The following is a 27,432-nucleotide window of genomic DNA, read 5'->3' as shown; positions in this document are numbered from 1 at the left end:
TGGAAATTTTATATATATATATATATATATATATATATATATATATATATAACATGGTGATCCTGTGATAACTGGCCAACCTGCACAAACAATTGCTAAACATTTACTTTCTTACACACACACACACACACACACGCGCGCACACACACACACGCACACACACTCATACAGTATCATGTGGAAGCTAACATCCAAAGTGCATTATAACATTAGCCCTGTATAAACATTACAGATAAAACAAATCAAAAACATTATTTACATTTTCTTGAAACCAAACAATATCTGTAGATAGAAACAGACAACCATGAAGGTTCTATTGCAGAGCTACAGAGGAGGTCCACTGCAGCCATCCTATCCAAAGTGCTTTTGAGAGAGTTGGAAGTGAGTAGTCTTGTCATCATATCTTTATTCATAAATAAAAGTCTTTGCTGGCAGGTTAAGTTCACACCAACAAAATAGTGTGTTGGCAGAATTCTTCAGTAAAACAGATTATGTAATACCATTTCCCTTTTTTTAATTTTCAGGACCAGCATCACTATTTGTTGTGCTTGTCGCTATCAAAAGCAGGGAAGCAGTGAGCAAAGACAGACATGTCCATGTTGTAAAAAATATTGGGCTGTATGAAGAAGCTTCAATTAATATCAATACAAAACATAATAAGAGTGTTGTGCATAGACTGTATATTTAGATGGACAGAGCAACAACTGCCTGGGAGTGAAGTTTACAGATTTAGAGCTCCCCCTGCTGACTGGCTGCAGTATAGGTCATTAACCCTGCCTCCTCTATGTAAACAGGTAGGACATGGGTTTTAAACTCTAAAATCAAACTGCACCAAAAGATAATCTGTTTACTCAACCCTAGTTTCCTCATGACTGTTATTACCATGCCGTTTCATTTTAAGGCACCGTTCCACTTTGATTAGTTTTTGGTTTGCTATCAGACACTACAGAATGGCATGATTGACAGCTCACGGCTCTTACGTGCACTGAATAAGCAGAGTACAGCAGAAATGGTGAGAGAAATAGTAAAAAAAAAACGCCAGCAAAAGAGTCACTGAATTTTCTGTAATCGTGAACGTCTACTTCAGAACCGACATAAAAATCTCTCCTCCTGTCCTGCTGTGTACCCACCTAAAGGGGTTTTGGCTGTCTTCTCTGTCTGTTAAATTTGATGGTATGGCTTCATTTTGTTCAGTTGGAAGAGGCCGAGACACACTCGCCCATTTGCATATACAGTCTATGGTGGTGTTGCAATGTTACAGTGTTTTTTTATGAAAAGACGTCAAAGTTAATTAAAGGACTGAATTGAGACTTATAGTTGGATCCTTAATCTTTCTAACAACTTCCAGCATAATTGCAGTAACAGATGGAGAGAATCATTAAAGGCTCAAACATAATAATGACAGTCAATTCATAATAGTCAGTGTGGCCATTGTAGCCTAGAGCCATTTATATCTGACTTTTTGCTAAATCCTTTAGTCCATCAGTTTTTGTCGAAACATGATTTAGCTTCTGTTTAGCTTTGTGTTTCTCCAAGGGCGATGAAGATGTTCATGGGGTGTGACCCCTCTGTATGCTAGAGCCGGCAATACAACAAAACAAATGTAATCTGTATGCATCTGTATTGAATAAACTAAGGTCCACTCTTATGAAAGCTGAAATTATTAGCATGCCCAGCCAAATAGAAACAGGAATACACAAACAGAATAACTTTATCTTCAACACACTCAGCATTATCAGCTAGCTATGGCTAAAAAAGACAGATGAAAAACACCCACATCAACACACATAACATTTTTGCTCTGTCTGCAAAAGACCCATTGTTTTGATTGGCATTTGCCACATTCTTATTGTATGCTGCGTATTCTCCATGTGAGAATGGGAAGCTTGGGAGGTGTCTTTTCAGGAAATCTTCAACGGGGGCGGCTTCGCAAACAGCCAAATAAGGTTATTGCGTAACCCTTTCCGCTGTCACAAACTCTGATTTGGTTCGATAGCAAGTTTAATAGGTTGTTGTTAATAGGCTGTTGAACTGTTGTAGTTGAAATTATGCAAAAATCATGTGCTGCCCTCTAATTTTACCGATGTTGGAAAACGTCTTTGGTCCTTTTTCACATGCAAGAAAAAAAAAATAGGTCGGTCAAAAAAAGGATGTATTTCACTTTTTATTTTTCTTCTTCTAGTCCCTCATGCTTTTTTTACTCCAAGGTGATTGATTCCACGTTTTACACCTTTTAAAACTTTGGCCAGCATCAACAGGGACACACAAGAGTTTGAAATGTTGGACATCATCTTAGTGTTACTGGTGCAAAAAAAAAGGAAAAAAAAAAACAGAAACACATGGAACACAAAAGTCAAAGCCTTTCTCTCACTCTCGCCTAACTACATCACAAACCACAAAAAAAACAGAAGTTACTATGTTAACCAAGTCATACTGACAGCTCTCAGCCTCAGTTCAGAACGTCATCAGTGACAGAGACTAAGCTCTTTTCGGACCAAGCATGTCTTGCACTGGACCACACAACACCAGTGGAAACGACACAGACAGTTCTCCTCAAGCACTACTGATTCCTCCCGATAGCCACGCTCACAGCACAGCAGGTCGCAGCCACTGATGTCCATAGCTGTGCTGTTGCACATGCGACCACGTGTTCCCAGAGAACCAGTTTTTCTATTTGCAACACAGAAATCAGGCGACTCGTCAGAGTAAATCAGATCCTGTTTATCTGGGGGCTTTATGTTCTGACCGACAGGGATCAGAGTCTTGCCGTCGTTGCCCCCCATCACCTTGGAAGCGCCGTTGAAGCGCTCTAGAAGGCGGTCGCCCACCTCCCGGAAATGAGGCATCTTTTTCCAGCATGTGCGCAAGGTGCAAGAGCCTGACAGTCCATGGCACTTGCACTCTGTCCGCATGTAGAGCTTCACTGCCTGGGAGGAGACAGCATGGTTGGGGGGGTGCCAAAGGAGAGAATGGTAAATAAGCAAAAGAAAAGGAGAAAAAAAGATTAATAAAACAGAAGAAAAGGGATAAATAAAGTCAATGGATCATACACACACTGTCACACAGGCACGAATACACACACTGATAAGTAAGATAAAGCAGACGGTACTCAGAAGGAATTTAACTCCACAACCCCCCTCTACCTCCATGTTGCCTCTGGCCTTCGTACATCTAACAAGCCTTGACAACAGATCATTCACTTATACTGCACATAATTAACCCATCACAGACACACACACACACACACACACACACACAAACACACACACCTGCCACCTCAGACACACATACACAGTTGCAAATCCTATATACATGTAGGCTGCATGCATGCATGCATGCACAAAAACAGACATTTGCACACACAATACATTTATTTCATAACCTCCGAGCATCTGTGTGCAAGTCTCGTCTTTTGTTCAAATGGTTTGTGCGCTAAATGCTACAGTCAGAATTTATCCCAAAATCCTCCTCTCCCTCTACCTGTCTTTGACCCCAACTGAATTGAACTTTGCAATCCTGTGTTTTTCTTGTACATGTGCCAACATTTTTGCAAGTAGGTGTACCAAACAAACCAACGTAACAGACAGAAAAGAAAAGGAAATGTTATCCTCAAGATCTAGTGAGCTCTAACATAAATTGATATAATGAACGACTTCTAAAGATGCTACTTATCTCCATTCAGTAGCATGTTGACTTGTCAAGGCCATGCTTCAAATGAACAACAAAGAGGAACTTTAAACTCCTACAAGGGCTGTGGAAATTTAAGAAGCTACTTGCCTCGGAGGCTTGAAAACAAAATGTGTGGCACGCTCTTGTTTTTGTGTTTCAGAAACCTGATTCTTGTTAGAATATCAGCTTACCCCGCTACACAAATATGGCTGCAGGCAATGTCTTTCTCTTTTGCATGTTCATGGAATGATGGAACATTCCACAGGACAAGCAACACCTTTGCTGCCACATCTTTGAGAGTGGAGTGAAATACCAGATTTGGCTTTCGTACAATAGCAGTTAAAATGCGTGTTTTGAAGTGTAGTGCAATTTCGTTCCAGCTATTTTCTGAACACAGACTGCACCGACATACTATGATGGTAACTCTGATATTACTTCTTACCAGCCGCCCAGCCTCGTTGTTGTGCAGGTCAATAAGTGTCCTGATGTCGCTTTTGCCCCTTCTCCTCTTGGCATCCATAAACTGTTTCGACTTGTCATATCCAAACTCCACATCATCTCCGCATCCCCCCCACTCCCACTTGACTCCATCCCCAGAAGAGGAGGAGGATGAAGGTGGCCTCGGAGGTGCCCTGTTCCTGGTCGCCTCACAGCCACACTGTAGCAGGTCTCCCATGCTGCAGGCCTGGGTCACAGCGTGGGTCACACCAGCTGCTGTGATGGCATACACAAACGCTGTCTCCCGGATATCTACAGAACAAAAAAACATGCAAAGAGGACTTTCAGGCTGATGTTATTTTAAATGCAAGTCAGTAGTTTTAATTACAGTGCAGGAGCATTTGTTCACAAAGTCCCATTGACTCTGTTCACACCTGGTATCAACAAATACCTGTAGTCAATGATCTGATCACAGTTCGGTATAAGACCGTTCACACTTTGAATGAACGATCTCACTTGTCTGCTGAAAATATATAAAAGCACCTGCACATTTTATATGCTTGAAAATACCAAATGTGACGTTTTTTTTCCAGGTGGGAGGCAGCGTTGTTCTCCAAATTCAATAGTGCTGCTGCAGTTTACAGCGGTAGTACTTCCTTATCCTATAGGACACACAATCATTCGCAAACCAACGTGGACAAATGCATCCCAGACCTCCCCGGTATGTGACCTGAGTAAACGGCTTTAGCTTTTACTCCGCCCTTGTGGTTCAATTACTCAGGAGGGATACAATGGAAGATGTTTAAAGGGCCACACTGAGATCTTTTATGATTTCCCCATGCCTAAAATTCACCTGACTTTGAGGATTATGATGCTACTGTCATAGTTGTAAATCAAACCATCAAATTACATCAAAGAAACACATGACAGCTGAGAAAAAAGACAGATGTTTTTGAAGCGCCACAATGGCCAGGATGGAGAACAGAATATAGAAGCAGCAAATGTAAACACAAAATCATCTCCTATCTGTTTGTGAACTCCCTTAGAAAAGTTTTAATTTCAGCAGAATGGCACTTGCCAACATCTTCCTTTTGGTCAAACTAGTGACCATAGTAGGACAACAGTGGTAAAGTCTCTATTGTAATCCTGAGGTTGAATTTTAAGACCACTTTTTTCAGGGGGGTCTTTGGTCAGTATTTGAAAGGAAAGCAATAGTGACAATGTTGGAAGAGAGATTGCTATACATGGGGTGCCTGTTCTACCAACTGAGCAAATGTTCCTCCATCTCTATTGTATCATAAAAGAGAAAAATAATTTTCTAAATCAAAATCATGTAATTGAGACAACTCTGAAGTAGGGATTGATCCCAAACACCCATAAGAAAAGTGTGTACCAAAATAACAAATCAACTATGAAATAGGGCCTTTTTAAGTTAAAGGCACAGAAAATTTGCATATTCCCAAAATAATGTTGAAACCAAAATTCACCAAGGAGGTTGAAAACAAGTCCTTTAATTATAATGGTTTGGTTTTGGAAAATAGACTGAGTTTCCAAAAAATGTTGGTATGCAGGTATTTGGTCTTAATTTCATTTCACATCCTGGACTGATTAGTTAGACCACGGGGAAATAATTGCACACATTAAACCATTAAAACGACACCACATTCATTACATTAAAAATGTAATTCAGATTTCATATAACTTTATTTGTCTGTTAGGAGCTTAGGTTGTGTAAAAACAGCATCGGTGCGCCCACAGCTCACATGAATGACAGCACTGCATAAACCGCATGCGCACATCTAGACATTTAAAGACATCTGTTACGTCACAACATTCCAACATTATTTTTTGTCATTCAGCAGTCTGTCATCATGTTAATCATACCAAGTTCTCGCCAATCAGTTACAGAGCAACAACTGGAAAAAGAGAAAGGGCAACAACAGTCAGTGGTTTTCCATCCATTTATCTATATGTCATTTCATCCTTCCCTCCATCCAGTCAGTCAATTTAGCAGCTACATGGAACAGGATGAAAGCATCTTTCTCTTAGTCCTGATCCATTACTACAATCTCAGGCGTCATTGGCTTTGTAGTGCTGAGAGGTTGTCTATTCGTCCCTCTTACATGCACTGTCACACACAGGCCCACACAGCTGCTGGTCTATTTCGGGTGCAGGACTTAACACTCCTGACTAAAGGCATGTAAAACCACAACTGCAAATTGATCGTCTGTCTTCGCTGGTGGCGAGATGCTCACCCTGGGGTCAACACGTCTTTATCCTCAGTTATTGCAGCTATATCCATTCATGCTACATCAAAAGAGCAGCTATGAAAGAATCTCAAAGGCAGGGGTAGAAATAACAGTAAATATTTTAATCTTTCTTGCTTTTGTTTTCTCACTGAAGTGTGAGTGTTTTCTTCACTTAAATTACTCTTTCTTCCGCGTGGTTAAAACACTTCTTATGAAGTCTTATTTGATGAATACATTTTTACCATCCATTTTTATCCACCCATACCTATAGCTTACATTACTTTAATTTGTGGTGTTGTGTTTTGTTATAACCAAGTAAAAATATAATTATACAAAATATACCTACAGTATATACATTTAGATTACTACTTACTTACTTACCTCCTATTTTTTAAATAAAAAAATCTGGTGATTTTTAGTGCCTTTATTGGAAAGACCAGGCAGTGGATAGAGTCGGAGTGGGGAATGACATGGATAAGGAGCCACAGGTAGAATTCGAACCGGGGCCACCTGCCTCAAGGACAACAGCCTACAGAGGGTGTACGGCCTAACCACTCGGCCAACAGTGCCCCTGTAAATTTGGCTACACTACTATAAAAAATTTAAGAAAGACAAAATAAAAAAATAAAAACAGAATGGCAGCTAAAGGTAATTATTTGTTTGCTGAAAATCGTATTCCTTTTTGTAATAGAGCAGATTATTTTTGTCCAGTAGTGTTTAATAACAAAACATCATTGCACAACATGTCTGCTGTGTTATTCTATTGAACATGGGCACTGTATTAAGTCAAATCCCTATACCCTTGTCTTGCTGCTTCATAAAGAAGCATTACATAATGTGTTAATCCACTGCTGTACTCAGTCCCTCCTGTTTGACAAAGGTGTGCCAGACAGATTTATGTTGTGTTCAACATCTTTTTCCTGTATTTTGTTGACAGTAGGAGAGTGTTAATCCTGCATGCAGCGGGAAAGGAACATTGGTTATTTAAAGGGCAGACCTCTGCCATGACAGATGAGATACAAGAGACAAAGTCAATTTGTATGTGTTAGAGAGAACGAGAGGAAGGAAAATAAAGGCCACTAAGTGAGCCACTGTTTGTGTGTAGGGACTTTTATTCCTAAGAGCTTGAAGGCGGTGAGCGTGCCGTCACCACCGCCATCACTGCCAACTCCATATCCCATGATTCAGTGAATGGGATTCATTAGGAGTGGTAACACACACACACACACACACACACACACACACACACACACACACACACATGGAATTGGTGGCGTGCAATGAAACCTGCACACCCGGGAACGCTGTGTTATCAATTCCAGCTGTAAACCTGAGTGCAGGAAAACCAATGTTTTTTGTGTCAACTGTATGTGGTTAAGTATTGTTAGATACATCCCTCGGATGCATGTTAAATGAAAAATGTTCTGTTGATTCGTTATGCCATAGTTTTCCTTTTCCATTGTCTGTGATTGATGCCTCTCTTTTTTTTTGTATTTGGGACTATATGCATTGTGGTACATGAAGATTATTTCTGCACTTGCTAGCTCCCTCTTACAGCTCAGTTAAGACCACACCAAAGAGATCCTGCTCTTCAGCAGCGTATAGTTCTCAGACAGTCTCAAATCAAGATGTGTTATCCCTGAAACATGTCTTGATTTAGTTAGACACAGGAAAAATATCCCCTGGACTTTATCATAGACATGGTTTGTTTGGTTTATAGCAAGAGAAAGTGGCAGAGAAGTGGCTTGAAAAGTGAATACAGAATGAAGTGTATTGTTATTAGTAACAGAAGCTATCAAAAATTGAATGATTTAAGCACCCTGTTTCATATTTTCCTCGCAGACATGAATTCCAAACAAATTCTCTGCCATGGTGGGTGTCTGGGCCTGTCTATGTCTGCTTCTAATTCCATGAAGGCCCTGCAGGAATTAGCAGATATTCCTTTAATACCCTACTTTTAGGGAATGATACAAGTGGAGACTGGGAAGTTAGAGCTCAAAGTCAAGGTAAGCATAGTTTAATAAAAATGTGCTTTGTCAAATGGGTAGGTGGATCAACTGTTAATCAGGCATTTTTGACACCGAAAGTGACTGTTTGTCACATCATGTGCTGTTTCCAAATGAATCCAAAGATCAGAGTATGTAGGTGGTTATTCACCCTGAGGGCATTCTTCACAAAGAGTTATTACAAAAAAGTGTTCTTTGAGGGTGACCGCAAGCACTGCAACTTGATTGTTTTCATACCAGGCCCTCATCAACTGGTGACCCTCCCACTGTCATGGCAACCTCAAAAGGAAGTTGATTAACATGGGGGTCATTTCACTCACCCGTGCCTAAGGATTTGGGCTTTAGGACAGGAATAGGGATGTTACACTCCCTTTTCTCACAAACAAAGTTCCAACATGACTTCTTAAAAATTAATATTCCAAAAAACTAAACCAAGACTAATACAATGCAGCAGTGTAAGATCTGGATATGTTTTGCATTTCCATTTCCCCTTAATCTAGCATTGCTATAACACAAACATACAGCCATGTCCATAATTACTAGAACATTTCTGTCCATGGTCATCATTTTAATATTTCCAGTCAGTAGAGGAATGCAGAGCAGAGACTGGGAAGTGAGGTGCAAGATTGCTGTTAAGAGTAGCATAAATGCTAAATGGATGGCACTATAGCCTACAGAAAGCATTTTTCACTACTTCACTACACAAACTTTGCTTGCATTTATACAACGATGGCTAAGTCTTGTTACGTAAAGGCCAAGTCTGCCAATGAGGTCAGTGTGTAAATCTGGCTTAAATGGGTACATGTGACATACCGAGTAAAAATGCTTTGAGTAATCAGAAGACTAGCCATACATTCTTGGCCCTGGCAAACTTGGAAGAGGTTTGCTCCTGCACAATACAGTTCATGCATAAGCACAAGCATGGGTACACACCGTTGACAACCTTCATTATCGAGAAATCCTGGATTATGACTGTATCTGATTTAAATGACTCAAAATAAACTACAAAGTAAGTAAAGTAGCTGTTATGTTTTCTGTGTAGTTCTTAGGTGTAGGATGCAGACTTGCCGGCAAGTGTCCCTTTCATTTTCTCGAGTCCTCCTGTCTTGTTAACTAAGCAGTCTTCATAATTAAGTAAATCTATTCATGTCTTGTATTGCAACGTTATGTAAAATATTCAAATGTGCTCAGGCCGGTTAGTCCTGAAGCAGAATGAGTGCAATCCGTACGAAACAACTTTGCTAGTTTGAGTGCGCTCTTAGGGACAAGTGCCTTGCTCAAGGACACATCAAACATGTGGCTGCAGGAGCTGAGACTAAAACCCCAATCTTCCAACTGAGGAACCACGAACTCAAGTGAGCCACAGCAGCCTCCAGTCCCTTTACCATTACCAAGTCCATTTGGTATTGCTATTGCAATCCAGTATAGCACATTTAAAGTGCCAAGCTGAGGGCTATTTGACACTGCATATTTCTGCAATATGCAGTGTTTAAGAGCAACCTCATTAACCTAATTTTTCAACAGCAATTTGTCACTTTACTGACAAATTATAATGTCATACTCCTCTAGCCAGATAAGAAAACACATCTGTTTTTGTATCCTTAAAGGGCAGGATTGTTTAACTTGCAAACCTTTTCCATACTGTAACATCTGTTTCCATGTTCAGATCAACAGGGGGTTGTAGCCGAGCCCACTTGGCACTGGTGGAGGGAAGGGTCAACAGGCTATCAGAAGGTTGACAAATACAACCAGTCATACTCCCATCAACTGTCCAGATAATTCCTAGAAAGGGGGGTCTGATCAGGTCTAAAATATTTTCCATCTTTTCGTTTGGAGAGGATAATTGTGTCATCGTGTCGCTGCTAGCATTGGTGTCTGTTAGCAACAAATCCTGTCAATGTTTGGAATGGCTCTAATAATCCAAAGGTCTGTATGAATCATGCCAAACTGTCTTTTGATTAAAATGTAATCACATATCTATTTTTATATTTTATGAGTGTATAAATGAATGTATGCATTTTGGTCATCGTCATACCATTGGCTTTCCATAATTCAACTGATGCCAAATTACGGATGTGGAAAACAGAAGAGTCAAATATTCATTAACTCATTCTTAAACCTATAGCTTTCCATGTTGCCTTTGATACATGCTGTTTACTTGCCTGTTTATTTCCTTAAACAACTCTACCAGTTTGGAAAAAAATCAAGCACCAGCTGAAAACAATAAATCACATAGAGTGCAAAGAGATAAACTATGTATACCTGTAAAAGTGAAGATTATTTTATTTCATTAAATTAATTAAATACTTGACAATTGTGATGATAGCTCTAATTACTATCCAAGCATTTAAGAGCCCAGAGCAAGAGTCCTTGTTTATTCTAGAGCTGTACGGTATCCATACAAACATAAACTCACACTGCAGTCTATTGAGACTTCAAAGAAGAGCCGCAGCATCCCTAATGTGATAACTAGCATCAGTACATGTTGATGGGCTCCCTAATGGTCGCTCCAGGGTCTGTGTGTTATTTAGACACCGCAGAGATTTAGAAAAGAACATAATTACCAACAATTAATGATAGGAAACTAGAGATTTGGCATGTTTTTGACATTGACTGTACATCAAAGGTTTATACGGAGGAGAGAAAACATTTCAATCCTGATACAAAATAAGTTGATTTCCTGTGTCGACATGTTCACTTCTTGCAATTTTGATTTGCGTTTCAGTTATGTTGTGAAATCAACGAAAACCCCTACGTAAGTAATGCACACGCATACACACACACGCTTACACCCCCCCCCCCAGCTTGTCAGTGTATTCGATCTGCTTAATAACAACATGTTGAGGTCAAAAAGAAGACATAGCCTTCAGGAGATTCTAACCAGATTAAAGCTTGACGTGTGATGTATGCAACATCATTTTCATAATCAAAAATACAATAACATCAACACACACGTGTGTAAGCATGCTAACTGATTGTGGAATTATAAAGACTGCCAAATTTCTGTTTCTTAACAAGACTCACAAATTGAAGAGCTGCCCAACTGCGCAATCCTATTAGAATAAAAATAATTTTATTTACGCAGCACCTTTCAAGAACAGAGGGTCACAAAGTGATTTACTAAAGGTGATGAGATGAGCAAACAGAAAATAAATCAACAATATACAGATGTATATATATATATGTCCAAAGAAATGTGTCTTAATTTGATTTTAAGTGCCCACAGATCTTAAACTCAGAGGTACAGCTTTCCAAAGTGTTGCTAAGTGTACAACCTCAAAAGCACAGTCTCCCTTGGTCTTCAGTTTGGCAAACTCTGATCAGAAGACCTAAGAGATCTGCTCGGAGTGTAAGGGTGCAACATTTCTGCGACATAGAGCTTAAACAGAAATAACAAGAATCTTGAATTGTATTCTAAAATTGATGGCAAGCCAAATAAAACAGAATTGGAGCGATAAGTGACCTTTTGGAGAACCTGGTAATAGTCTGGCTGCAGCATTTTGAACCAATTGTAGACAATTAAGAGATGTTTTGGACAAGAAAGGTATCATCTCTACCTGAGCTGTGGGAACAATGGGTTTAAGACTAGCTATATTGCTTAGCTGATTAAAGAAGAGTGAACTAGACAATTATTATGCTGGTCAAGGCACAGAGAGTGACCAAAAGAAACATTGCGATTGCGCAGAACAGGCTTGACAAACAGAGAGGGAATACAAATTAAAGAAAGACTATTCATAGCTCTAGAAAATAAACCAGGGAGCAAAACAACCATCATATTATCATCATGCAGCTTTCCAAAGCTTTTAAATGAGTATATATAAGAACCTTTTTAAAACTTTTAAAAATTCTCTTCTGCCCATAATAATGAAAAATAAACTACCGGCACTCAAATTCATATCAGACTGATGCATCAACAGCCCATCCGTAACCTTATAAATAACATTAACGTTACGGTGACAAATAAAATATCCCTCCCTTTTTCTTTTTTTTTTCAAAGTGGCCAAAAAGGGAAAAAGAAGAATATGGGTCTTACAGGAATGAACAAGTCTGTTTACACTGTCTGAGCTGACAGGTGAAGGGTAATTGGCAGCATTACCAGCAATTTTACACATTTTATTTTCAGCAGCCAATACATTTTTTGTAGAGCTGACATTAAATTGAAACCCCATTAGATGTAAAAGTGGCTAAGAGTGACATATTCCAAAACTAGATTATGAAACCCAGTAATATTTACGTGTTGTTTCTTATTCTCTGCAATCATTTGTTTATTAGGCTGTAGCTCACAGTTCAGAAGACGCAGACATCCAGCCTTTAAGTCACTGTTTCCATAGAAAAAGCAGATAAAAATCACATGTACGGTAAAAGAAAATCACCCCCTGGATTTATTTCAATATGATATAAGTCTATGTCATTATCATTTCACAGTCCTTTTTCTTACATGAAACTCTAAAGGCCAATGGGGTTAAGTGAACCACTTCGAGAGAGCGAGCAATGCAACAAAAACCCTCTTTAATATTGACATGTACCTGTGGTTGCTTGTGTTTAACAGTTATTACAAGCAGATCCAGGTAATTGAGGACAAAGGCTTCAAAACAGAGGAGCACTTTGGCTTCCCTTAAAGACAGGCAGGAATTTAAGATTAATTGCTTCTCTGTCTTGTACTGGTAGATTCTTGCCCTTCCCTTCCTCTCTGTGTTTTTCTGTCTTTTTTTTCTTTCAGTAAAGATTATAGAAATATTGTCATTCATTCAAATGAGATAGATGGTCAGTCTGCAGGATCTACTTGACTATTACCACTGGGAGCACTCTTATTCTATTAATGTGATTCTGTCAAAAAGACAGCTTGCCAATATTCTGTTTAACAGGTAGTTTGAAATTGCTTTCATGCAACAGTTCTTCAAGCTGCATACATTAGTTAGCAGTAACAAGCAACTACAAATTCTTCCTTTATGAGTATTAAATCATTCATTTGGATGTGCAAACACAACTGGTCTTCAACTTGATTTAAACTAGATTTTTGAAAAGTTGCCTACTTGTTGCTACCCCACATCAGCTAATGTGCATTTTGTACATCTGTACATGCGTTTCTATGTATTGTACATAGAACACATTGTGGGAATTGCATGGGTAACAACCACAAGGAGCTGTCCTCTCTCTCTATTTCCTTCTGCCTGTCTCTTGAAGGAAAATTAAAAAGCACCACTAAAATGTCACTTCATAACTTAAAGTTACAGTTTGTCTAAAGTTACAGACAAATGTTGAAAGTTAACATTTTGTATTTACTGCAAAAGACTTGATCTTGTTAGGCAGAAGCAATCACAACTTTTCCAAAATGAGTACACTTTGATGAAAGTTGGGGAATTTCAATTCAGTATTGACTTTAATATCACCAAATTGTAATTTCTTTGCGAAGTTAATGACAGGCATAAAACACTGTTTACACATCTTTGAGCATTGAGACTGAAAATGGGTTTAATAACACGTTTGACGTGTTGTTTGTTGTGTCGCTTATTCCCTGTTTGTCGGCTAAACACTGATATAAAGACTTTCTGTGGTACAAGTATAAAAAACAGGCAGCTCTCTATGAATTTAATCATACGGAGGAAAAATAACACAGTAATTTGAGAAGAGCGTGCACTGACCTTACAGCAGTTATATTACAGACTTCAAAGCGTCAGAGGAAGATGTTAAGAGATCTTAAGAGAGATGTTAAGAGAAAAGGCAATTTAAGCTGATCATTTCAAGCGTGCCCAAATCTGATGAAGAGGAGAGTCAGTCAACTGTGTCTGGTCTGAAATACAACGGCTGCCCTTGTCTGTTGGAGTGCCATCAGACAGGCTTCTGACCTCAAGTTGATGTAAGGCCATTGGCTGTGCTCATGAGGTCAGGGGTTCAGAGCTGAAGGTACTCTGGGCTGAGAAATGAGACATGACAGTATTTTTAAACAGCCATTTGTTCATGCAAGGATTCAAAACTCTGCGTAAGGCTTTTAAAGGGACTGATGCAAAGCTGTAAAGATAATTATGGGAAGTTTCCATCTGCTTTGTACATCTAACTCAAGAGTCAAAGATCCATTGTGCATTTTTGAACAAGCACTTGATCTAATCCAATCAACGGGTGTGATCTGTTCAGTACTATATCCTTATTGTCAATGCACATACTCAGTCGATGCCTTTGGGAAAATGTTAAGACATTTTTGGTAAAGTTTCTGTTTGACTGTATTAAATAGGCATCGATAAAACAGTTGAATATTTCGGGAATCATTCCTTTTTTAAACTCTTTACAAGAGCTGGATTAGAAGATCCAGATTAGTCTCTGATACGTCAATCAAAGTAATCTTGGAGAACCAGGGAACAGATAGCTAAGCCTCGCAATAAAGACCCAAAGTAGTTCCAGCTGCTTCATTGTCAGCGTTTGAATGTGTAAGACTGGGAGTACTTAATACTGGCGGATACATAGCAGGCACTGCCATCAGGGTGTGACCTGTGGTGTAAAGGCGCTCTACCAGCCCAAATCCATTTACCAAATAGATAACAATTCAGTGTTTATTCATAACATCTCAGAGGCATGTTGCCTTGATCCAAACTGTTTTTATTGTACATAGTCAATGAATAGTTCCACAAATAGCCTCCAGTAAAAAACAGGTATACAGTTTTTTACACATACGTTTCTGAATTGACTAAACAGAAAAGATAATGTGCTGTAGAATAGCTTTCAGATGATTTTCTCACTATGCCAGCGGTTTCCCCTGAGTTTCAGTATTTGGCTAGCTGAGCTTGCTGAGGTTATAGCTCTATACTGAAGAGACTAATACTGAAGACTGAAAAATCTAACTTTTGACGAGTATCAAGTATGTATTTTTAAAAAAGAGACACACATAGTAGTTGTAAAAAAACACCAAAAAAACCTTCTCCAAAACCCACCTTGCTGTAGTATTTTGCCAAAGTACTTGTTGTGGCTAGTGCAGTTCCACCGGCGGTACCTGAACTGGTACTGGCACTCCCTCACTCCCAGCCTGGCACCTTTGGCCACCTCACTGACGATCTCTGGCTGAGTCTGACACAGCTCGGCCTGCTTCCCCGCCAGTCGCTTCGCCTTCCTGCAAATGCTGTTGGGGTCCATCACAAGCGGACTGCCAACTGCCCTGCGAAAGTTTCGACAATGTTAACGAGCGAAGACAGCAAACTTGCTTGCAACTGAAAAATTGAAAGTTCACAGTTTTTCTTTGGTGTGCAACACCTGTTAACTAAATCATTTGCCTAAAGTCATCTGCAGTCAAAAACTATGTATACGTTTACTTGCTGTGGCTGCGAAGCTTGCCAACTCTGCCCACCTCGTCTCAGCTGTGGCGTAAATAGGCTACTTGAATAGACACGTGAGAGACAACAGAGCACTGAGTTTCCCAGAGGAATCTCGGCTCCGATGTCAGATTCCCAAGTCTGTATTTTGCTCTTGGACCTTCCTAGAGAGAACTGTGTGGTCCTCACAAAGTTGGACGTGAAACAGTTGGAAGTCTCTCAACAGACAGGCTGTCACTTGATCTTAATGCTGAGTTGATTTCAGTAAACCATATGGCAGACTTTCTAGATTTCCCTGGTGATAAGGCTTTTCTGGAGATTTTGCATCAGTGAGGAGCTTCACCGCTTAAACCACACTTAGAATCAGCACAAAAAGAAAAATTCAAGATTTAGCCAATCTAAATAAAGAAAAACATACGTATGATATTACCAAAAGGAAAGTGAAGAATGAGCATGTGGCATTAACGTGTGGCAAGATCAAGGATGCCCATGCCTAATGTACTTCAAATGTATTTAAAACATTAAACACGTGTTGTTTTGATGAATACAATACATGGACAGATAAGTATATCAAATGGTTTATTCAGCCTCCTAATGGGAAAGAAAGGCCTGGCTCTGTTACTCAGAGATGCTGCCAGCGCTTGTGGCCACTTCATTGGCATCACAGCAAAGTGGCTTTAGGATTTCCATTCTTTTCACCTCTTGTTACCCAAGCACCAACTGAACCTCTATGTTTTTTTTTTTTTACTTTTGGAGCATTCATTTACTCACATACCACTTTCTTGCTTACTTCATATCTCTCTCTCTCTCTCTGTCTTGACTACTCAACAGTTCAGTCACCAGATCTCAGTGAGTTATAATTGTCATAACTTTGACCACGAAATAGGAGTGTTCAAATGATGGAGAAAAAAAAAAAACAGTGACTCATCATTGCAGATTTTTAATCAGCCTATTTCCTCTAAATTTCACTGTCTGATATCTTTCCTCTTTAAGGGTTTTTTTTTTTTCAAAATGAGCAAACGCTCTTTCCACTCATCCCCTCTCCTGGCAGTCTGACACAGTGACTTTTGAACACACACTAAGATATTGATGAACATCCATCTTTACACACACACACACACACACACATACTGTGTGTTTTCTTTGTAACAATTTACACAAAATGTAAGGCTATAACAAAGTCAATGTGTAATTAATGAATCGACTATTCATGGTGAATCTCGCATTAGCCTCATAGAGACATAATAAAAACAATGATACTGACACAAAAAACACAATCTGTTTGCAGACTCCAAGGACACCCACTGTTGCATTCCTTGTTTGATTATTGAGAGTACACTGAAAACATCGCTATGGAAACATTCTGTATTTTCAATACAGGTGTTGTGTCTGTACGATTTGTGCATGAGAATACAATGTGTGCATGTTTGCGTGTGTGGGGTATTCGCACAGATAATGAAATTGCTCAGACAGTCTGTATGTGTTAATTAGCAGGTACATATACAGTACTTAGCAACACACACTCCCTCTCAACAACCAATCATTATCTACCCAATGCTATCGGGCTGTTTGTGTACTTGTGTGTGTTTTTGCGTGAGTGTGTGTATTTATGTCTGAGAGAGAACAAAACAAAGAAAGAAAGAAAATAAAACTGATCTACATGGGTTCTAGTGTATTTTTATACAGTTAATGTAGACTTTTTATAGGTGTCAAAAATAGAACCTGTATTTGTTTGTGCATCTGTGAGTGTTCTCGTGCTCTGGGAAGTTAGCTCTGTCAGCAGCTTACAATAGCTTGCTTGGTTTTTACAATGGGAGGTGTAGAGTTGTAAAACTTGTGAATATACTGGAGAAGTTTTGGATGAAGTCCTGGAAGCAACAGAGAGAGACAGTTTAAGGGCTTTGACAAGAAAATTGTCCCTCCAATGCCTGTTTGCACCAAACAAAGTAAACTAGGCTGAGATCAGATGCAACACAATTAAAGTGTGTGTACTGATACATTTTTAAGGACGAGTGATATTTTGCATCAACTTTGTTTTAAATATCTTTCCCTGAGTGTTGTGTTTAAAACTCACTGATTCCATGTTTGTTTTTGTTTTTTTTGTTATAACAATTAAATCTAGATTGGACACATACCTTGGTGTAAGAAATATCTGCTTTCCTTGCTCACTTACTTCTTTCAACATACAACATATTAACTTCATATTCTAACGTATAATTCCAGTGAATTCATTTCAATTGTATATGCCTTAGCCTATATACTGTAAATAATGTGATGCTGACAACAAAAGACAAAGACATTGTGAGTAGTGGAATAAACTTTTGCAGGAAAAATGGGAGGGATTACGTATCCCTTTTGATAGGGAAATTTGGTAGAAAAGTAATCATCTCCACTTGATGATTTATTGTAAGTTTAAAACAGGGCATGATGAAAGGAGGATGGGAATGTGGTCTGAATCGGAGAGTGGAGTGAACTGAGTTGGAAAAGCGCGTTGCTGGTGATATACCCAAAAATGGGGTGCATTAATTGGATAATAGGATGGCTGCAGGCAGCTAGCTTTCTTGCCCTTGTTTGGAGATCTCTGTAAAAAAAATCCCTGCAGCATCCGCTGTCACTGGTTTTTCTCCTCTTCTTTTGCCTTAATGAAAAAAAATAGATGAATAAATACGTGACATTGTATCTCCACTGTGACAATAACCTTTATCCTTAAAGGTTAACTTTTAAAATTAACTGATACCAACACATGTACCCTGTATACACTTAATTCATGTGGGCTGCAGAAAAAAAACTTATTTTGATCATTATTAGAAAATAATCTTTTGCAATAGACACTTCTAAAAGGTCTGCATGTTTTGCCATAAATAAGTGAAAATCAGTGAAAATCGATGAAAATCAAGCTAAAAACTATCAGATCAGATTAAGTGGTAAAAATTCAATTTTGGATTCACGAGAAACATGTTGCAAACAGCTACCAATTCTGAATACTGCTTCGTAAGGCTATGTTGGTTGTGCAAATAGTGTCATGGTGTTTATACGTTATCATATTTTCTTACCTTTGCTATCTTACCTCTAATGCTGTGTTTTTGCAGATCCTGTGCAATGGTTAAAGTGTTATGTTTAACATTGGTGTGTGCCTTGCTGTTTAATGTGTGCATGTGTTTTTTCTATTGTTTTCTATTTATTAATTCTGGTAGAAGCAGCTGAATGTTTGGCAGCACTTTGAGTTTAAGACAAATGTGTTTATGTATCAGTTTATTATTATTATTAGCTTATTTGTCACACTTGATATCATTATCGCACATTGTGGAAATCACACATTTACTAAATATACAAGCCTACAGATTTATAGTTAAAAAAAAAGTAGATTCAGATTTGAATTGGACATATTGAAGCATAGAAACTCACTGCATTTGTCTGAAATAACTTCCTATATTTTTTTTCTGTGACAACCCCTGACTGTGTCAGTGCTCCTCCTGTTGCCTTGTATCTCTCCTCACTCAGGTTGCCTTCATAGAATAGGGGCTGAACCACTTAATTTGATGTTCTGAACGTGGGCAGGCTGATAGCTTCTATTGGTGCATTCATGTGGTTCGGCTACATCAGAAAACAAGTTTCCGGGTTGTAAAAAGCACCTGAACGCCTGTTCTAGTCGAAACAACAATTGAGAAATTCTGACAAGAATTAACGTGGCGTTAGAATCGTCATCACATAAGGGGCAAAATACATTTTGTTAATGTTAACATACTTTTTTATTAATTTGCGCATTGAAAATCAAATATAACTTTTAACAGATACTTTCCAAACAATGTCTTTGTGGCTTCAATGTTGTTTTTTGCTGTTGCTACAACATTCCAACTTTCCGAATTGAAATCACGTGAAGCCAATGAAAGTACGAAGAAAGACTTCCCAAATTAGAAACTTTGACCACCCGAGCAGAGCATGAATGCAGCATAAGTCTCATCTCTCTCTTTCTTGTAATGTGTTTTGGGTTTTTTTTGGCCTCAACAACACACATTCACCATTGCAATCACCACTGATTTGCAGACAACAATTTTAAAACTGAGCGATCTTCCTGTGTGTGCAGCTCCCTGAGCCTGGATTTTAACCCTTTATATCGCAATTCAAGGAGAAAGAAGAAAGCAAACATATGACAATGACACTTCTTTTTTTCAATATAGTTCATCCCTGATGTACATTTATCCAAGCAGAAGCATCTGTGCAGGCATGCACAGAGATAAAGCAGAAGTACACTTTAAGAGGGAACTACAAAGGCAGAGGAAGTAATCAGATCCTTCTTATGAAAGTGCTGCTGTTCTTCTGCCTGTCATTTGACAGAACAGGTAGCTCAGATGAAACATACAGTCATTCAAAGCATCAGGGGCTGTGAGGAAACATTGTTATGCATGAACAGTTTTTCCTTCAGATAAAATACTAAAACGGAAATGGGAGGTGGGTAGGGCGGGCACATTCAGAGATAAAATCATTAAAAGTAACAAGCATAACTAAATGATGATATCAGTACTGTCAATGCTGTTTTACCACTGCAACTGCACTTTAATCTCATAGTGTTTCTTGAAGAATATATTAGACCTATATATTCAATCAACCTGTAATGAATGTTTCAAGTGATGATATTGGAAATAAGAATTCAATGTTATTAGACATGCGCATCAGAGAGATTAAAAATGTGTGCTCAGAGTGACCTCAGGTTTCATTAAGAATCTCACGCCACCATAGATAAAGTGCTGTACTGTACGGGGCCTTTCTTTTTCTTTTTTTTCTCTCCGCCCACGAATGAGTGAATTTCATCCCTCCTTAATCCCTCAAGTATGCTGGAGATGAAGACAGTCACGACAAGAGTTAGTCTGAGACGCCGGAGAGTGAGAGGAAAATAGTAAGGGTCAAAGAGAGAAAGCTGAAGATTGGTTTCTGGAGACAGAGGTAGTCGGGGAATTGGTGTATAAACATATTATAAATAAATAATTGATCATCAAGTGGAAGAGATATGCAGGTGATTTTAAATATAATGTTTTTTTTCTGATTTGCACTAAAAAGGAACAAAGATAGAAATAGATAAACTCAAAATCTATACCCCAGTGTCAAAGTTTATCTTCATGCCCAATTAGGCCTGAGTGATAAAATGATAATTATTGAAATATGACAAATATTCAATAAATGTTAGATAGATAGATTTAAAGCTGTTATTACACCATGAACTAATGCTCAGTAAATGTTAGCTGCCAAGGCACATTGAAGAAAATCATGTCACAGGGACATGGGTAAGCAGGTTTACAGGCAGGCGTTTGGAGCAGAATGGAAACAAAGCTAGAACGAATGATAGCGACAGAGAAGAAAACGCTGAACCTACCAGCAAAAAAGCAAGGAGAAAACATTGTCGACAAGAAAGGCCACTTGACGCAAGAACTTGGGGGACATTTTGCTATTTGTAGTCTGACAAAAAGCAGAGTAACAGAGTAACATGCTCTGTAAACTTTGCCAAAGACATGTCCAGAAAATACAAGATTTTTTCCGACACTGTCCATCCTTGTCTTGAATGGTGTAAAATCAGGTCTCAAACAACGTAACTCAAGTAAGTGAGTCAACGTCACAAACCCTTCTTTTTATCGTTAGTCTCCTGCTATTTCAAGTATTACTTCAAATGCCTTTTGCGTTGGCATCTAGAGGCAGGTTACATTGCAGGTATTTCTCTGTAATGAAGATGTTTTTTAATTTGAATTTAAGGCTATATTTACAAGTTAACTAAAGTCTACAACATGAAAATAATTGAAGTAAAAAGTAGCTGACGTGGCGGGCAGATGGATGTGCTGGACTTATATAAAAAAATGTGTCCAGTTCATTTGTCTTGCATTTATTTGTACAGGAAACAGACACGAGCAGATCAGAACTTGTGTAGTGACATGAACAAAAAGGAAAGAGCTGCAGAGGTTTGAAAAAAAGGAAATGAAGCTAACAACAATGCAATACAAGCTAAGTTAAGGCCACGTTAGCTTTCATTTATATTTCTTTTACTGAATTTTGGCAACTCCAAAACTGTGAAAACTATGATGCATCCTCTTTATCAAGTTAAAGACATTTTGGCATTTCTTTGAACAATTGTTACTTTTTCACTGTATATTTTTGACACTTGAACCATCTTGAAGTAGGAGGCATAAATGCACGCAAGTGCAGACAGTCATGCAAACACACAATTTTAATTTAATTCGGTTCACTACCTAATGCCAAACCCACATCGTCATTCAATCTTTATCTGTACCCATCTCCCTGGTCCTGATTACTAATCTAGCTTTTCAGAGCAGCAGTGGAGTGGACATGATAAGATCTGTTACAATGAAACTCACTAGTGATGATGGTGGTTAGACTGTACAGAAGGTGGATATATTTCCATAACTGTAGGACTGACTGAGTGCATTTGTACATCTCTGACTGCATGTTAAACAAATTAACCAGGATCAGAGATGTACTGTATTTGGACTGGCATACACATTAACACACAAAGGAAAAAACTAAAACACACACGCGTACAAAATGTGTGTGCACCTGCAGGCTGGTGGTAAATCCAGAGACAGCTGCCCACCAAACTGAGGCCTGCTCAACACTCACACACACACACACACACACACACACACACATTGAACAAAGTAGGCCCTGCTACGCACTGCAGTCAAAAGCAGAATAAGAGAGCAAAGGCATTCCTCCCCGAGTCTTTGAGCAGTGCTCTGTGGTCCCAGGCCAAATGATTAAAGTGCTCTAATCAGCAGAGGCTTTGAAAGGACATTTATCTCACCACATTTCGTCTCTTTCACTCTGTCTATCACTGCAGCTCTCTCTTTTCCTTCAACGACAGCCTATCTATGAGATAAGTATTCTCCTTCAACAGGCGAGTATGGCTATGGCTTCAAGCTTGGCTTCAATGAGAGATAGAGAAATCGAAGAGGAGCGAGCCTGAGACAAAGAAAGAGAGACGTATGATGGTATGTCCAGCAGCTTTCAACAGAGAACATCATTGTCCTGGAAGATTGCAGAGCTATCCGCAGGTGTGGCTTCACCCATAGCTGCACCACACACTCAACCACAGTGTGTGTATGAGTATGTGAATCTGTGCGCCATTGTGTGCTCTTGTGTGTCTCCATGAGTCAGTGTGTAAGTGAGCCAGTAGAGACGCGAGTGAGTGAAAGAAGATGACAACGAATGTCTATGGGGATAAAAAGGAAGTAGCTGATTTCTTAGTGTTGATTCCCTTAATCCAGGAAAGCTTTATTTTAAAATGAATGTCCTGAGTCCTGGTGAATGTGCTGCCAGTTGAATGCTGAGATGAATATTACAGAGTTGGAACACATCTTTACACATGGGGCTTCTTTTTAGCCCAAGTAGTTTTTCTCTCTGTAACAAAATCAGCCCCATAAATAATGGCACACCAATTATTTACTCTTTTTATTTTTGTTTGTTCTCTCCTCCTGCAATTAATCGCACAACAAATCAGAATAGTCATGCATTGCATAAGGAACATTTGTCAGTCTTTAATAAGCCTGGCTCTCAAAGATACCCGAATGTTCAAAGTCACATCACTCTTATTTTTAACTTTGCTTAGGGTAAATGATTGTGGTAGTTTTCTGATGTTGAAAACAGAGGCTGAGAAAGAGGTTGGCAGCATCTCAGCTTGCAGGCTCAGAATCCCTCATTATGGTTGAGGCCTGACAGGAGTATCCTTGACAGTTTTAATTCAATGTCCATGTGTGAAATGCACAGAATCTCTCGAGGTAATCAGATTTAGGTTAAAACTTTTCACATCATGAACACTTAAGGAATCGTAGCCTACAAGTAACATTCTGCACAGGTCATGTACAATACAGAGGCTATGGTCCTACAGTCGCATGGACCATGGGTTTGGATTCAGCCTCAACCCTTTTGCTGCATGTCATCCCCGACTCTCACCTCAAAATATTTCCAGTCACTGTTCAGCTGTCCTGTCCAATTAAAAAAACAAAATTCTGCTTATAAAGATGCAAGCACCAGCTCGGCTCAGTCCATTCTGATATTCAACATGCCAAACACTAACTGGAGACGTAGATTTTCACCATGACTTTGCTTTTGGTATTAGTACTGCTTTTATTCAGGAGAGAAAGAGAACTCTTCACTAAAGGTTCACAACCCACTGCTGTTCATTGATCTGAGTAACTGGGAGGTTGCCAACAAAATTATTCAGATAGTTCAGTTGCCAAGTGCAACTGACTTGGATTCATCTCAACGGATGGTTACACTTTTACATTTTATCAGTCAGACTTTGAAGGTTTCACATGTAAGATATGTAGGCCACATTTGTTGTTCTATACTCTTAAAATTCTCTTTCTTATTTGGGAAACCTTCTCTTTTAGTTGACATGAGGGCATGTATATGACTGACCCCTGGGGGGACAGTGTTTCTCCCGCTTTCCCTCCACAGCTGGGTCACACCAGAGTTCAGCAACAGACCAGCACCCCTCTGGCTAAAAGTCACTTTGTCTTTGTCAATTTTAAGGTGACTAAATTTCACGTCAAATCTATGTTGTTGTTTTTTTCTTAATCCCTCCCACAGTTTTAGAAAAAGCTACAAAAAACAGGTCTGGGTCGTGGAGGAATGGGAAGAGGCAACATCTTCCAGAAGAGGCGATAACTCCTCAAGCTTTGTCAGAAATACTGCTTTGTATAGTCCTATGTTTGTTTGTTTTTTAGCAAAAAAAAATGAGGTTTAGGATAATCATCATAAAAGTCCAACACACAACAAAGTTATTTTCCTCTTTCTGTGAACACCTACAATATCATCATTTGTTTTAAATAACGTACACAGACCTTGACTTACCCATATGGATTTTTATTTAGTATATTGCAGCAAAGAGATTGTCCAATTAATAATTAACACCTGAGCCAAAACCCAATGAGTAATTTTGTGAAGTCAAAAGAAATAAAATGTAGAGAAGATCAAGTGTGCATTTGGTTGTGCTAGCTATTTAAGTATTTTAGTCTGGATGTGAATCATTGCAGTAGGGATGTCCAGATACTGATACCGTATTTGGTCCGATACCATCTGTAATTACTTGTGCTCGCACTCGTAAAACTACACAGATACAATGGCACCCATACCACTGTATGGGTAAAGTGGCTAGCACCATTGAATGTCCTAGCGGGGCTAACGCTGAGGAGACTTCTAACCGTATGTATTTGGTTTGCAGATGCTTCCAACTTATCAAATGTAAAATTAAACAAGGCATAGTTTATATGTTTTCTGTTCCATGTCCACTCCATTTAGCTAATGCCAAAAACTGATAATTGTTTCCTTGCAATGGTCATTACCAAGTATTCACATTTAGAGTGATTGCATGCTGAAACTCACATGCTGAAACTCAAGACACATCCTCCGAAGCTGCTTGACCATCAGACAGTCAAACAAGGAAGTTGAGAAGTCTTTCACAGCCACTGTGACACTACAACACTCACTGACCTTGACTGTGACTGTACAGTGGGAGGATTCCCTGGGAAAAAAAATCTCAAAGATTCACAGCAAGTGTGTGTCTGTGTGTGTAAGAGAGAGAGAACAAGAGAGCATGAAAAAAAAAAACGATGTTGTCTAATGACACAGAGCACAGACAGAAAGACAGAGGCCCACATGGGTAGATAGTGTGTTATCAGCAGATCTGCAGGGGCTGTCCGTCTGTCTGTACGACTGTCACACACCTCACAGAGTTGAGCCTATATGGATTGTTTTATGATGACATATCCATTGCGCCTAAAGGGCCACCTGACATTCCTAACTCCAAACCCCCACACCACACCACACACATACACACCAACTCCACCTAACTCCCTCTCCTCTCTCCTCCATGTATTACTGCAGGCAATGAGCAGCAGACTCCTCTTTCATCATCCTGTTTCTGTCTCTTTGTCCTTCACCCTTGGGACCCATATTTCCCACCTTCTTTGAGCAATATTTTGACTTGGTGATATTTGTCACTATTTTAAGTTTTAAGTGAAATATAGATTAATTTACCTCTATGGGTATTTTTAAAGAAGATGATGTGAACTATTTTGCTACCCTTAAACTGTTTAAAATAAATAAGCAACAGATACAGTCTCTTATTCCATATTTTTGCTACTATTTTGTCCATTTTAAGAAGAAGGCTACAGATTTACACATTGCTATAACTGTATTACATTTATACAATTATCTGTCTATGACACGGACTCTCAGGCTATCCCTAGTATTTAGGTGAAGAGCCGGGTAAGCTCGTGCTGAGGATAAATATAGAAAGAGAAGTATGACGACTTATGCTTGTGCGAATAAATCAAAAAGCTTTAACTGAATGAGAATAAATAAAACTGTCATGGTCACGAGACGGTGAAAGCGTAAACACGTGGTAAATAACTGGGCACTTACCACCAGAGTCCGATGATATTGACCGGGCAGAGCAAAATAAAGAACAGGGCCAGCTGGATCCGCGAGAGACGAGCCGTCATGGTGAACGCACCAAATCCTCCAGGAGATTCACCAACAAAGTTTAAAAGACTGACGAGCTCAGCCGACTCGGAGTTGGATTATTTCTTAAATACATAGGAGGTCCTTGTTTTCTGGTGGTGCACTCGGGGAAAAGCTCACTGGAAACTGTCTGTCAACAAGAGCGCAAAAAGTTCATCGTCTAACTCCTCTTCTGTCGGGCGCATTTTAATGCGCAACAAAATTGGTCAAGAGGCTACAGAAGAGATGTCCGCTTTCAAAGGTGTGGTTAACCTCTGCATTGTCTTTCTGCTCTATTAGTCGCAGCACATTACATGTTCTCTAAACGATTCCGGGAGGAACAAAAAGTTGCTCCAAGCAGTGAGGTCTCCTCTGACCGCAAAAAGGTGCATGTAACAGTCCTGTAGTGTGAGTCTATGGGAAATGTTTCCTTTTTTTTAAGCAAGAAGGATAAACGGTCCAACAAATGTATTGGATGGATGGATGATGGCAGTTCTTTACACGCTGTGAAATGACGCGAAGATGAGCCCGTGAAGTATTAGTGTGCGCACCGGCTGCAGGTACAGTCTGTGTGCCACACTCTGCTGCTGTGTTTTCCTTGGATGATACAGAGAGGAAAAATGCGCTCTTCTTCTTCGTCTTCTTCTTCTTCTACCTTGCTGTGACGTTGCTTCGGGCGAAGAGAAATCCTCGCTGTCACTCAGAGAGGGAGAAAGAAAGAAACTGCAATTAGTTTTAGAAGGACCCGGCTGAGGCTAGCACGGGATAAAACCCCCCCCCCCACACACACACACACACTGACATAAAGTGTGTTTATGGTGGACCCGAAATCAGAGCTTATGGAATGAGATGATGTCAGCACAGGTGTGGTTGCACCTTTTTGAGGCTCGTGCCAACAGACTGGCACTTTCTAAAGCCATGTGGCTGGGTATCGTTTGGTGTCTTTCACACATGTAGAGAGAAATTAGCCTACTGCTGTTTTGCATGATCACTGTGTGCTCTATAGAATGAAACAGTTCAAGTTAAATAATTTTGCATGACCTTTATAACAAAAAGTATGTGTTGGTGAGTGTGTGTGTCATGAGTTAGAGTTAAAGTGTGTGTGTAAAGGGACTGGGTATTATATCGCCTATCTGGCCAAGGGCATATCCATTGAAATCTAACACCACAGTACTGTAGTCGCCCATAAAAGCCCTGACACCCAACTTCGTTCCACTGCAGTGATGCAATCAATCACAAGTGTAACACAAGGCAACGCATCCAGTC

The 27,432-nt window shown here is 39.4% G+C and overlaps 1 protein-coding gene across 1 annotated transcript; it reads right to left on the bottom strand.

Annotated features, from left to right (window-relative positions):
- Window positions 1-98: 98 nt before the first annotated feature.
- On the bottom strand, window positions 99-26,771 carry wnt6b (wingless-type MMTV integration site family, member 6b). Its single transcript, XM_079358104.1, has 4 exons — window positions 26,089-26,771; window positions 15,286-15,506; window positions 4,112-4,419; window positions 99-2,927 (listed from the first exon to the last, which is right to left on the bottom strand). The coding sequence occupies exons 1-4, from the start codon at window positions 26,166-26,168 to the stop codon at window positions 2,466-2,468; spliced, it is 1,071 nt and encodes a 356-aa protein (XP_079214230.1). The 5' UTR covers window positions 26,169-26,771; the 3' UTR covers window positions 99-2,465.
- Between the last annotated feature and the right edge of the window lie 661 nt (window positions 26,772-27,432).

The sequence above is a fragment of the Symphodus melops genome (assembly GCF_947650265.1).
Source record: "Symphodus melops genome assembly, chromosome: 12".
NCBI classification, from domain to species: domain Eukaryota; kingdom Metazoa; phylum Chordata; class Actinopteri; order Labriformes; family Labridae; genus Symphodus; species Symphodus melops.
Note: the sequence above shows the minus strand (reverse complement) of the source record. Positions and strands in the feature narration are given on the sequence as shown.